At 40.6% G+C, this 13,640-nt stretch overlaps 1 protein-coding gene across 1 annotated transcript in view; it reads left to right on the top strand.

The window, feature by feature from the left end:
* The window catches only part of LOC124167328, a 356,503-nt gene that overhangs the window by 225,377 nt on the left and 117,486 nt on the right, over positions 1 to 13,640 (top strand). Inside the window, exons 2-3 of the mRNA XM_046545316.1 lie at positions 10,650 to 10,772; positions 12,060 to 12,524. Of these exons, the coding sequence (XP_046401272.1) occupies positions 10,650 to 10,772; positions 12,060 to 12,524 (588 nt within the window). The remainder of the gene's footprint in view (positions 1 to 10,649; positions 10,773 to 12,059; positions 12,525 to 13,640) is intronic.

The following is a 13,640-nucleotide window of genomic DNA, read 5'->3' as shown; positions in this document are numbered from 1 at the left end:
CTTTGGTGTAGGTTTCAAATGACCTTTAAACAACGCTACTTTACGGCGAAAAATTGGACGAAGGAAGGTATTTTTCTATAAATCGCGTTTATCCGGATATATTTCATTCGAGAATATTATTGAATTGAATTATGATCCCGTACTGAATGTGCTATCCATTTATATTGAATATTTGACCTATTTAATGAATTTTAAGCAATCATGTTGTCATTTTTTGAGACCCTATTTTGTAAGAAATTCCTGCTTCATTATAATTTACCGCTTTTCAATGGTCATTCAAGTTCCTGCTTAAATGACAGCATGTAATCAGACTCTGGTGTCCTTTAAATTTGTTGGGACAAGTCACTGCTATATGCTTCGAAAAGGCTGCATAAGTAGCAATCTATAAATTATATGGGGCAAAGATTTTTTTAATCAAATGTTGTTACGAGATAAGGTCAGTGCGTATTAAAACCATAAAAAAGAAAAGTTGTTTCCGAGGTATAAGAAGACAAAGTTCAGTGGTCTTTCCAGATAAATAGAAATAGTATATTCGATTAGCCGTACAGTGTAATGAAATTTTTATCAATTCATTGTAAAACAATATGTAATTCCATTAAATGTTTACTTATCAACATTGGGACCATATATCACAAAGTTAACCGGAGGGTTTTGATCACTGCCAGATTGTACCCACAATATAATTGACGAACCAACTGTAAATTAACGTACATAATTAATACTTCCATTGGGGATCTCGGCTCCCACAAAAATACTTTGTTCTCTAATACTTTGGATATATCCTCGCTTCGATGGGCTCGTGATCAGCTGCCTCTCACACCTGTGTGGGCCGGAATAGAGCGGGGCATATATGGATGCAGACAACCTTTCGAGCCTTCATCGTGGAACTGGATCCCGAGAAAAGTCTTATTGACACGGCAGAGTAGAGACAGAAGGGGTGGAAGGACTAGGTGAAGGAATAGGAGACTCGACAAGAAGGATGAAATTCCCAGGTAGTGGGACCGATTCCTTTCCACGCGGACCATGTATCCGGTGAAGCGAGAGTAAACAACCCATTAAACCCGCCCAAAACCATTAAGCGGAGAGTGTGCTCACACGAGAGAGATTGGCGGGGCGGGAAAAAGGTGAGGATGATGAGAGGAAACTTTGAGATGGTTGCGGAGGAAAGGGGAGGAGAGGTCGCGGTGGAGGTGGTCGGAGCAGATGGGTACCCAAAGTGCCGTGGGAGATGAGAGGCACAGGCAGATATGACGCAGGGAATGCCCGCCGGGGACTCTGAAGGACTGACGGAGGTTGGGAACGGAAAAAGGTACGGGACGGAGATAGAGGTATAAGGATATATGTGCAAGCGGGAGGGAGGGATACTTGTGGAGGTGGAAAGAAGGGAGTAAAGAGTCCTGAGATATGGGCAAGGTGATCATGAGAGTGTGAATCATGGCGTATTAGTGCGATGGGTGAGTACTAAAAATGTCGGAGGAAAAAATGGCCTCTCTCTCTCTCTCTCACCGCTCACATGCTGCCCGCGAGGTTTCGTGTGAGAAGCTTTGTTTGTGGCCACACTCTTTCCGAGTTGTCAATAAGTTATGAATGGACCTTTCAAATAATCACGTCGTGGCGAAACGTGTTTGGTATTTCCTCTTGTAAAAAGTTTTGGAGAGATAGGATGATGTCAAATTTAGCGGTATTTCATGTGATAAAAAGATGTTTTTGATTATTTTATTTTGCATTTCATACTTTTTTTAACTCGCCCCTTATCCGTAGGGTTACAGGTTATAAGTACAAATATGTAAGTTTTCTTCATAAATTTTATAAAAAAAGGTAATTCGAGCATTCTTAGAATCCGCATTGATGGGTGATAATAAATTTATTTGTTAAGTTGATAATATGTTTGAATTTTTATGGTGATAATTTGCTTAAGTTGAAATTCTCCTTCAAAGAGCAATTTCTTTAAAATAATTCATGCGATAAAATGTTTGTTTAAATATTATACTGGCAAAATTTCTACTAAATTAAAAAATGAGAGGAATGTTACAGTGCAAGACGTTTATATTCCTTTAATAGTACTTCGTTGGTCTGGAAGACATTTCATATTTAACCTATTCAGACATCCAGGGAAAAAATCTAGTTTAGTAATATGTAATATGGGTAAAATTCACAGTTATTGAATTCCGTCGGCATGATCACTTTACCGTGATGAATGCAGTGTTCAAAACACATCCTCAGCTAGATTTTAAGCACACATAGAAAATAAAAAGTCTTACATGAACAGTTGTCCTCTTCAAGGTGTGTTACATATTGCCTTATCCTTGTTACGACAGGAAACAGTTCGCTCTGCGAAAATGAAATTACGTAGATGCTCTGCGGTCAACGCTGTTAAATAGATGATTCAGTATCTATGATTTATCGATGTTATTTTGGTTGCGATCCGTCTGCGAGCTGTAATTATGGTTTTCTGTTGCCTAGTAAATTTCTGTCGTGGAGGAAATTAACCTTAAACGATTTTCGGAAATTTATGCATGGGCTATAAATAATTTGACCCCCTTGACCTCAAATAAAAATCTCGGAAATGGACATGCTACTGTCACTACCAGGAAGGCTCGTAAATAGCTTGGATTCCGATGTGGGTAGTTAAGGGGGAGCACGGGTACCTGACTGCCTGACTGATTAATTGCGGAAGGCACGCAAAACACCCTGTGGTCCACGAGGCAGGTAGAAACATCATGGACGAATTCACTAACCACAAGAGGCGCCACACAAGGGAAGTACTATACCACCATAAGTATGCACTCGTATACGCATTTAAATTAGTTGACTCGACAAATTTTATGCTCGATTCATGCCAAACATGTATGAACATGGATTCTTTTTATTGTACCTGGTGTTAAACTCGTTTGCAGAAGCCTTTGTCGGTTTCATCACTTTCTCCGCTTCACTGCAAATAACCAATGTACATTTTCTTAGGGCTTAAAATTTTATGGGCTTACGATTAGTTAGTACTTATAATTCTTCCATGGACATTACTTGAACTACCTTTACATCAGTAGCGTTTATTGGCTGTCCAAATATTTTTTTAATGTTTTCATTGCGTATTTACCGAATTAAAAAAAGAAGATAAGTATTTCATTAAAGCCAAATGAATTTTTGGTCTACGATGATTTATTAATGGATTGCCAATTTAGTCTCGTTGCAAATAAATCCCATTGAAATTTGGTTCAACAACATCATCATTATTGTGATTTTGAGATTAGCTAGTCGAACTCTAGAGCTCTCCACTCAAATCTTACATCAACTAAACTTTTCATTCACATGCACTTCTTTCCATTTTTATTCTCTACATAAAAATACGCCAAAATAATGCTTACTACTACAACTACGTGCAGTAAGCAATTACAATGGGTACGGACGTCTATGCGTTGAATGTTGCATTTGTGACATTGTGGGAACAATATCATCGATATTAGAGTTATCAGCACGAGCATAAAAAGCACACATGGCTTTCGTGATGGAGAGTGAGATGATTGCGTTCTAAATTAGCGCTTGCGTGCTCGTGATTGGTCCCATACGAATAATTGAGAGGTCTCGGAGGAAGTGGATTGGATTCCGCAAGGTTAACGAACACCTTTGCGGCGGATGGCTGGCGGACAGATGGAGAATGCGAAGAATTCGGATTTCCCGAGAAGCAAGTCTGGATATTTGATGTCTGCAATCAGAAGGAAGAGGAGTGTGTGACTCCGAGAAATAATTTCAATAAACTAAAGGAAGAAATCGCATAGCGGATGTGACGATGCGGTGGACGTAAAAACGGATTTAAATGATTTCCTTCTTCCAATTTGTTTGTGTTAAATGCAGGAGACCAGGATAAGGAGGATGGATGTTCAGAGAAGAGAAAGTAAATAATGTAACGGATCGAATTAGAGTGAGTTTAATTATTATGAGAGACGGAAATGGTGCAGCTGTTGCCAATGACTGAGATGAAGGGCGTTAATTGGCGTTGTATACTTTGAATACGTTAAAGTATTTTAGCAACAAAAATTAGAGTAATACTACCACAATATGGTTTTATGGCATAAATTTCAATGAAATTTAATATTATGTTTCTTGAGTATTCCGTTATGTCCATTTTTCATAGCCCATTTTTGCAATGAAAAACAACTAAAGAACTGATTACATTTAGTAACTTTTGTATTATGATTGCGTCAAATCTTATCTTCACTAACTTTAACTACGGAGCGATGTTCTATTTATTAAAAACAACGAGCATTTGGAGGACAAGGATGAGTTCTTTATATGCATAAAAATATAGTATCTGCGTATCCAACATTAAGGTAAACCCACAATTGACATGAGCCGCAGAAATCGTAGGTAGTAGAATATAATTAAACCTGCGGGCTAGAATATTTGTATGCGGTATCGCATGAATTTACCTGAATTTAGTATGAAAACTAGAATTAATTATCAGCTTGAATTGTTTATAGCTCGTTAAAGTCGTTATAATATCCTTGCCAACGGTAACAGTCACACTGAAGAACTGCATCCTTGAATTCACCACTCTCCTCGTTAGTCACGCACCCACGAATTTCATGCCGACACCCAAGCTACAAGTCTAGACTAGCAATATCCGAAGACAGAACAAGGCGCAGCTAGGCACATCAACCATAGGCCGGCATTGTGCGCGAATTTACCAGCCTCACACATAATTTACGTTTCCCGTCTCTAAAGGCCAACGCACTGCGGAGAGGCAAATATCGACGAAGAGTCTGTTAATTGGCCCCGAATTTGTGCAGTGGATTGACGGCATCACACAGCCCGCCGTACCATGGGACCCAATGTCCGAAAATGACAGTTTACATTTGTTTTATTTAATAGGTGCTTCAAAACTCCAACATTGAGCTATTCGTTCGTTAAGCATGCATGATCATGAAGAAACTGGTGTAATACAAGCTTATGAGCATGGCAATGGGGATACAAACTCAATTACTGTAGCTTGTGAGTTATGAGAAGGTCTTAAAATTTTGATCCAAAAATGCTAATTTGGAATTATATCCATGATTTCCGTATTTTCATACATTTTGTACAAATATTTGAAGGGAATAAGGGGCAGGTAAAAATTAATTGACTCATTTATTATTTTACACATAAATTTTATTTCTAAAAGGGAAATTTGAAAAGGGTACGATCAAAAATCCCAAACTTGAAATTTTTAGCTACCATCTTTAAAATATTAATTTATAGGATCCCGAAATTTTCAGTCACCTCAAAGAAGATTCAACGCCTCCTGGCCGGATAATGCCCGAACTTGGAGTGAATTTCGGGCACGTAAGCCAAGTCTTTGAGAAGGGGAAGAGGAGAAGGAAGGATAATGTTTGGAGTGTCGGAAGTTGGGAGGCATAAAGAAAGGAAGTCGGTGGTGTGAGATTGTGAGGTTGCCGGGGAGACGGGTGCCACGGCACGTCGTCGGAAGATGGGGAGGAAGAGGAGGAGGGAGTCGTGGGCAACTGCTCCCGTGCCGCTTAATTGGCGGGCGAGGCAAGGAGGCGGTCTCGCGTGGGCCATAAGAAAAAGTGGAGAAGGAAGAGGGCGAGGGGAGGAGTTTTGGAAAGGAGGAAGGAGGGGTGGCAGCAGACTCCGGTCATGAGACGGGAAAATGGAAAGGGTTGGCGCGTTGAAAGTGGGATGGTAGCGGTCCACGGAGAAGAGATATATCGGGATTAATGAGATAAAATAATGGCGGGGGCACCCGATTTTATTTTACTTCTTTTTATTTTATTTTCTTCTTTCGAAAGCGTTCGACCGCACGAAATGGCACGCCATCGCCGAAACGGTCTCTTTAAAAAAAATGAGGGGCTTCCTCTCAATCCTTTAAAGAAACTACTCACAAATCATCCTTCCTCAAACACAAATCACGTTCTGTCCGCGGTTCAGATGGCCAGTGATCATCTATCACGTGCACTGAAACGGTTTGCGTGTTCGATCCGTCCACGCGTCTTTCGTCGGCCAGGATCCATCGGAAGCTCCGCTCCCTCCCCCTTTCAATAATGATTCAATTGGGCCGAGGGATTTTCTGAATCGAGGCCAAATGAGAGACCGAGATCCCCTTTTTGCATGCGATCTGTGTTTCTCTTTTTTTTACGAGCGGAGATAAGGGAGTCCGAATCGGAAAAGAGGTTCCCATTGCTCAGAGTCCGCGTGAAAGATGTTACGAATGCGAAATGGAATACACTCCGTTGAAGGTTCTGAGTAGACATTATTAGTACGCGGTTAATTCATGCAAATTTTATTCAATTAGCAGCGAAGGCAGCTCAAATCGATCCACCTGCTTTCTTCAGTGATTCCCAAGCACCATTGGTTTTCATTATAATTTCAAAGCACATCGATTTGAGGCCTTCTCTGACTTTGAACTTAGAAAAATATACACGAAGTTTTTACTTATCCCATCTCCTTCCATTCTTCCAATGTAATAAATGTACACTTTTTTAATTTGAGCATAGCATAAATACTTCAAATTCTAATCTGTCTCATCACATTTATTTCCAAAATAACTTGGGAAAGATATTTTTATGCACAAAATTCTCGTTTTTAACCAATCTATAATTTCACGGATTACATCATCGCCTAGTGAAAATGTACCTCATGAACATTTTAGGTGGTACTAAAATTTTAAGAAATAAGAATACATGAGTTTATGTTACGTCAAAATTTCGAGCCTTAAGCCTTATTATGAATTGGAAAGGGAATTACATTAAGGTAGGGGAGGCTGCCAGAATGTTCCTTAATTGCACCATAGAAACCTACCTTAATCGGTAGGATAATTGAACAGTAATTAACCTCTAGCCTCCTCAAAACCCATATCTTGCAACCAAAAGTATAAGTTTTTCTACGCCCGAGGCTGACGCGCTTTCTTGAACCATCGCTCCACAAGAGACGTCCTTACCTAAGTACCCGTGTCACTCGATGAACTAAGTGCTCTTCACATCCGATCATAATTTTCAGCACACACATGGCGCTACCGCAGCATCCTTTGTTTTTGCTACTTGCTATCGCAGAAAACTCCGGTCCGCGCACCGCGGCAGACACTGCTGAAATGGATTGCTGGTCCGTTCGTAGGCGTGTGTGCTGGGCCCACCTGCCTCCCAAAGTACACACAGATGACGGTCGGCCGCGGTTAATTGAGATATCCAAATGGGAGGTGTGCTCCTACTTCCTCCTTAATATGCTTTCTCCCCTTCCCTTCCCCCTCTATCTCAATCATCGCTGTTGTTTCTCACGCGAACGGCGCACAAGAGTTTGGTTCGTGCGAGTGGAGACAAGGGAAGAAAGGAAAAAAGTTGACCCGCGCCGCAGCGAAGGTAAATAAGGGGGAGAACGGGCGCACGCGTGTTTTGAGAGTAGTACAAGGATGTTACGAGGGGAATTGGCCGGTGAATACGGGAAGTGCACACAAAATGGAGAAGGAAACAATCTTGTCTACCTTGCAATAATTGTTGTAAACACGAGAGGAAAAGAGATATTGTTTTCATCGTTTTATAAAGTGATTTCAGCAGAAATAAATTCAATTTGACGTTTTTGATTATTTAAATTTTTTCTATTTCTATCCATGTTTGGAGTTTTTATTATTTTTAACTAAAATAACGCTGTTGACTTATTAATGTTAAAATTATTTAAACAAATTGCGTTGCCGCATTCGCTCGCGGCTTTGAAAAATATATTTAATTAAAACTGACTATTCAAGCAGCCGAAACTGAAGAGTTGAACTTTGATTGATGCATTTAAAACTAAAGGAATTAATTTAACGCTGAAATTAATTCTGAAATATAGCTAACATTTGTGATAATCATAACGAAATTGATCAATTAATTTCATGATTTTTTTACTTGGAAGAAAAACAGCATATCTTTGAAGCTAATCATTTATTTTGTGAAAGAAATCTAAAATAAATTGCATTACTAGAAACACGGTAGCGGAAACTTAAATTCCTTCGGTGCTAATTTAATGATTATTTTCTTTCAATCTATTTGTTATTTTTTAAGCATTTTCCTAACGAAAGTTATACGAAGCTTATTCATTTTCTCATATGAAAATATTTTTACCCCTTAATTATAAAATGTGGACAGTATGCTTTGCTTTCAAGTTTAAGTGCGCATTTTTTCAGGTGTATCACAATAGGCTAACATTTTGAAACTGCTCGTAATAAAGTATAACGTACTGGATGATCGTCGGCAAACTTCATTAACCCACTCGGAAAACAAGAAAGGTATCATTAGTGACTAGAGGTTTCTCACGGAAAATAGTATTACTTATTCATTTAATTTTTAGAAGAAATTGCTTGATAATCACAATATATGGGATGGGGCGATTCAGGTAATATTTTCATGAGATCCTAGGCAATTGCATTTATTATGCCACGCTTCCAAGTGATACTTTCACTAGGTTTACCTTCTGAGCCAACTTGGGGTTCATGCCCTCCACTTATTGCCTTTTTGACCTTTGAGAAGCACGCGATGAGATAATGGCCCATACCAACCATGTCTGCGCAGAGAGTGAACATTCCGAGACCAGAAATCAACAATGCAGCCTCCTCTCTCTCTCACATTGTCTCATACGCGTTATGCTGAACAGTCAGCGAATGTTTGGCCGACCCTTGTTTGTATTCTCTCCCATTTGCATCAAGCAAGAGTGCCGTATAGATCATTCTTAAGTAATCACTAATTGTAAAAGTTGTCACTCTCACTAATTACGCTCACCTTGCCGCTGAGAATCAGATTCAGGCTCGGTAACGCTCATTATAAATGCATCCACACTCTGGAGTGAGAGTTTCGTCCCTTTGTTTACATCTCATGCTGGTACGTGAAAGACTTTTCGGAAATAATTAAAATGGCCTCGAAGGGCGAAAAGCCTTTGATTTATTCACAGTGAAATGTATAATTTTGCTTTTTCTCTGTAAACATAGGTTTGAACGTTAAAATTTCGATCACGGCGGCGTGCCAGCGTATTACTCGCGGAGTGCGCCGCGCGCCGTTGTGAAAGCCGATGGCACATTTGTGATTCTTATTTAGTAATTATTTTTTAAGCATTTTCTGTTTACAATTTTATACAAACATAATTAAAGTTCTTATACGCCAATATTTTTACCCCTAAATTTTAAAATATTGATACCATGTTCTCCTTTCAACGTATAAGTGCGCATTCTATTTCTCTAGCAGTGTATCACCATCGGTAAATTGTTTTGGAAACTTTTCGAAAACTTGCGTGTTCAAAAATGTCTGATAGCAGTCTCAATTGAGCATTGAATTATTCACTTCATGGATAACGAAGTGCAAAGCTAAGATTAAATATTAGGAGTAATTCTATTGCTGAGCATCAAATGGGAGATACATATCTTATTTGCAGCTAAGTCGGCGACGGCACCGCAACGCGAACTCTTTTTTTTTTGGCGGTGGCCCCCCTCGTATTTTTCTGTGACTTTCATCCTTTTCTTGCTTATAAGGACTTTGTAACTAAACGATAGAAGAGGAGTTTCGCGTTTTGTCATGAAATAATTATGCCGTTAGGCTCGAGCATTGCGCGAGAGTGATGATGGGCTCTCCGGAGCAAAAAGGCGTTCCGCGGAAATTCCACTGCAAATGCCATTTTGCGCCGGCAACTCATTCTGTTCCCCACCTCATAGTTTGGTGGGATCCGGTTTGCAGGCTGGTTTAAGGGCTCTCACCAACAGACATGGATATCTTCCACTTAAGTAGTTGATCTACTACTATAATCCCACCTCGGTTACCGGAGTGTCGGCAATAAATAATCCCCGTATAAACCTCGTGAAAGATGATATCCCACTTGATTTTGCCGAGAATTGTTTTTCTAACCTGACTCGCTGCAATTCAATTAGCATCTAGACCCTTTACGCAATCTTCTTTCGGTTAATTGAAAATGTCTCCATTGATAAGTTCTGCTGGAGGTTATTAAGACAGTGCTACGACACTTAAGAGACAAAGTGTGTCATTGAAAAATATCCCCACCTTAGAAATAAGCGTCGGGTAAAGAGTTATTTTTGAACCAGTCGCGTGGAAGTCAGAGTGTTGTAGCAGTAAGAGAAATCAAGGTGCCGATGATCTGCGGTAACGAATAATATAGAAAAATCAATAATCACACATTCTCATTACTCTTTATGTGCAGTAGATGCAGGTGAATCTTGTCAATGCGTATCATAAATATTTTTATGTTTCCAGTCGAGAACGACGAAATCAATCGATGCATTACGTGCATATGTGGTCGAAATGCAATTTTACTTCGCTTCAATAGCGCTGGCAGTTCTCCAAACCCCTACGTCAAGTTGTGCTTCAGAGATATTACGGGGCTCGAGGAAATTTTTTCACGCACCGCCGAAGCCATGTTAGAATAAACACTTTAATCCCTGCCATTAAATCCATTTGCAATGCTACGACCAAATGGTAATGTGCGCCATGATTCTTCCAGCCGGATTTCGCAAAAATTCAAAGGCAGCGAACGTATTTCATGCTGCCATTAGACGTTTGAATGTGGCTATAATCGAACGCGAAAGGCTACGGGCAATATTTTTAGTGGCACATTTCACTGTGTGTAAGCTGGTACTTCAAACTGGCTTCTGCTCGCCTGAACTAATGACGATTTCTTTTTTGCAGGGAAAGGGAATGCGACCTTCGCGGAGGAGCCGGTGAGGAGGAGGAGAAGTATTCGGTGAAACAGGAGAGAATGCTCATGTCATCCCGGAGCATGTACGCGGGTGGGGGTCCAGTCAAGATGAGGTAAGTGAATGCAGAACTTGCAATTGAAGGAACCTAAATGAAAAAGGGCGATGATTTTGCATGTAAGAAGCTCCATGGCCTCAGTGGAGCCAGTTCAGTATATTCTAAATCCAAGCCATAGCAATAATAGATGTAAAAGTAACGCAAACAATAACTCGCTGAATGAAATTATCAGAGCACTGGTGAAAAAATAATATTTAATTTATTTGAACTCGTCAAATTTAAGTGTTATGCCTAAAATCGTGACATCTGTGATTTTTCTAAGCAATTAATTTCACGTCAGATGGATTAATGATTTTTCGAAAGTTTCCAAAAACACGTCATTTCAGATTTCCATGCTGTATCAACTCTCTACTTGTATGTAAAAGTCTATCCCGGGCCCGTATTGCCATCGCAGTGCTATATGAACGATATTGCTGTGCTGCGCGTGATTGTGCGATATAGATTCTGGGGTATGCAATACAATTCTTAATTTTCTTCGAGAATAAAACGTTTTCTTATGCATAACAATGCAACCTACATGGCAGATTAGCGCTCATTTAAAAGTTGCTCTTTTAATTAAACGAAGCACGACTTCTAGAGTTCATTTAATACCCTACATTTCAATGATAAAATACATCTGATTGGTAAATGACACTCATCTAGAACGTCGAAGCATAATACTCAATAATAACTTCAATAATACTCTTCCTATCGATTTATTACCATGAAAAATTACACTACACATAAGGAAGAGTACGCTTTGCAGTCAGTACTAAGGAAATGATTAATATTGTATGATGAGGGTTTACTTCATTCCCACTATTTTGTTATATGGAATAAAAATTATTATCACGTAAACAGTTCAAGAGTTTCCTACCGGGTTAGATCCTCCATCTGTATCCTTGCCGGTGTTTCAATGAATGAATTATTAATCGTCATCAGGGCCGTTGATCAACGGCCCTGATTAAAATCGATTTATTATCAGGGAAAAATTGCACTACACATACGGAAGAGTACGCTTTGCAGTCAGTACTAAGGAATTGATTAATATTGTTTGATGAGTGTTTACTCTAATTCCACTATTTTATTAGATGGAATAAAAATTATTATTGATCATCGGCCCTAACGAAGATGAATAAGTCATTCATCGAAACGTCGGCAAGTATGGAGGATCTAACGCGGATGGAAACCCGTAAACTATTTACGTCAGTCATTCTCTAGGGGAGAAAGCTAAATCTTTCATAAATTGCTATATATTCTAACGTTCTCCATCCCTTTATTAATTATTCTCCTCGCCCCCTCTAGGCTGTTGTCTCCGAGCATTTCGCCCGCCACCTCGCCCACCATGTCCAACAACTCGTCCTCTCCGACGCCCGCTCCCACGCCGCCCGCATCTTCCTCCGCCGCCTCCTCCTCCTCCACGGCGGCCGCCATCGCCGCCGCCTCGGCGCTCTCCACCTCCGCCCAGGCGGCCGCCGCCGCCGCCGCTGCCGCCGCCGCAGCCGCCTACAACTCGCACCACGGCGGGGCCGCGGGTGGCGTGGGGCCGCCGGTGGGGGGTGCGGCCCACGCGCACCACGCCCACCACGGACACCACGGGCACCATGGGGGCAAGGCCGCAGTGGCCGCGGCCGCCGCCGCCGCAGCTGCCGCCGCCGCCAACACCATCTCCGGCATCCCGTGCGTCGCCGCCGCATCGCGCTACACTGCGCCCGTGCACATAGATGTCGGCGGAACCATATACACCTCTTCTCTGGAGACGCTGACTAAGTGAGTGTCCTTTTCCCACTTGCCATGGCTCTTTTGGCCTTCAGGCAGTCCTGGTCTCAAGAGAGTGCTGTGGCGATCTAATTTTGATGCCTATACCAATGCTTAGAATATATGTCAAATTTGAGATAATAGCTGTTTAACATTAATATAAGATTCCATACCGTGGAATTCGAAAAATAACTTAAATCCATAACATTAATTTACCATCTAGTAGGTTTTATCTACTATCGGCTTCACCAGGGCTATCAAACTTTCTTTACGTAGCCATATATGTACAGTGTTAACACCCCGTCACCGTAGAGGCAGATGGAGTGAGTGATCATTTTCCTATTTATATTATTGGCTTTTCAGAATGTTAACACTTCTTTTATAAAGAGTGATGATGCCATATGGCCTTAAACCGTAGCTACGCAACGCAACGCACCAATAGCGGTAATATAGGCTCATATCGTATGATAGTCGGAAAAAATTCTGAAGCATGACTCAAGTTTTGTCAGTGATTGCCCCCATCAGGCCAGACGAAATTTAAATTGTAAAGTGACAGCGTATTAAGCTTAATTATTTCTTTTGAAAATAGTCGGATTTGTATGTTTAAGCGAATAGCGGGTCGTGCATGCAGAAACTTTTGTTATTGAAAGAAATATGGCTATTACATTGAAAATCTAATAGAGGTACATCAGATTATCCTCATCTTTAGTACTGTGATTTTTTTCCGTCACTGAAAACCATGTAAAACTCACGTTTGAGAGGTAAATGTTATTTTTCTTTGCAAAAGGAAATGGGAAAAAGAGAATGGGACATTACCCTTATCACAGCTACCTATGTTCAGCGTATGTTGATATTCGAGTGAGATGGGAATGACACTTCAAAATACGTATCATTCATTCGAGGCATGACGATATGCCCTCATATTTACTTGAAAATACACTCGCAAAGCCTGTCGACAATTTTGAATACTCTCTTCTGTGAAAGCAGCAATTATACCTTTGATTAATAACTCGCGCTTGATTACCATGCGGAGGCTATTTTTCCGGGACCCGTTTGACGTGTGCCCGTCCAGTTGATCGAGAGTTCTTCTCCGATGACATTAAATTTATCGTCGGCCGGAATCCACGC

This window comes from Ischnura elegans, chromosome 1 (genome assembly GCF_921293095.1).
Source record: "Ischnura elegans chromosome 1, ioIscEleg1.1, whole genome shotgun sequence".
Classification (NCBI taxonomy): domain Eukaryota; kingdom Metazoa; phylum Arthropoda; class Insecta; order Odonata; family Coenagrionidae; genus Ischnura; species Ischnura elegans.
Note: the sequence above shows the minus strand (reverse complement) of the source record. Positions and strands in the feature narration are given on the sequence as shown.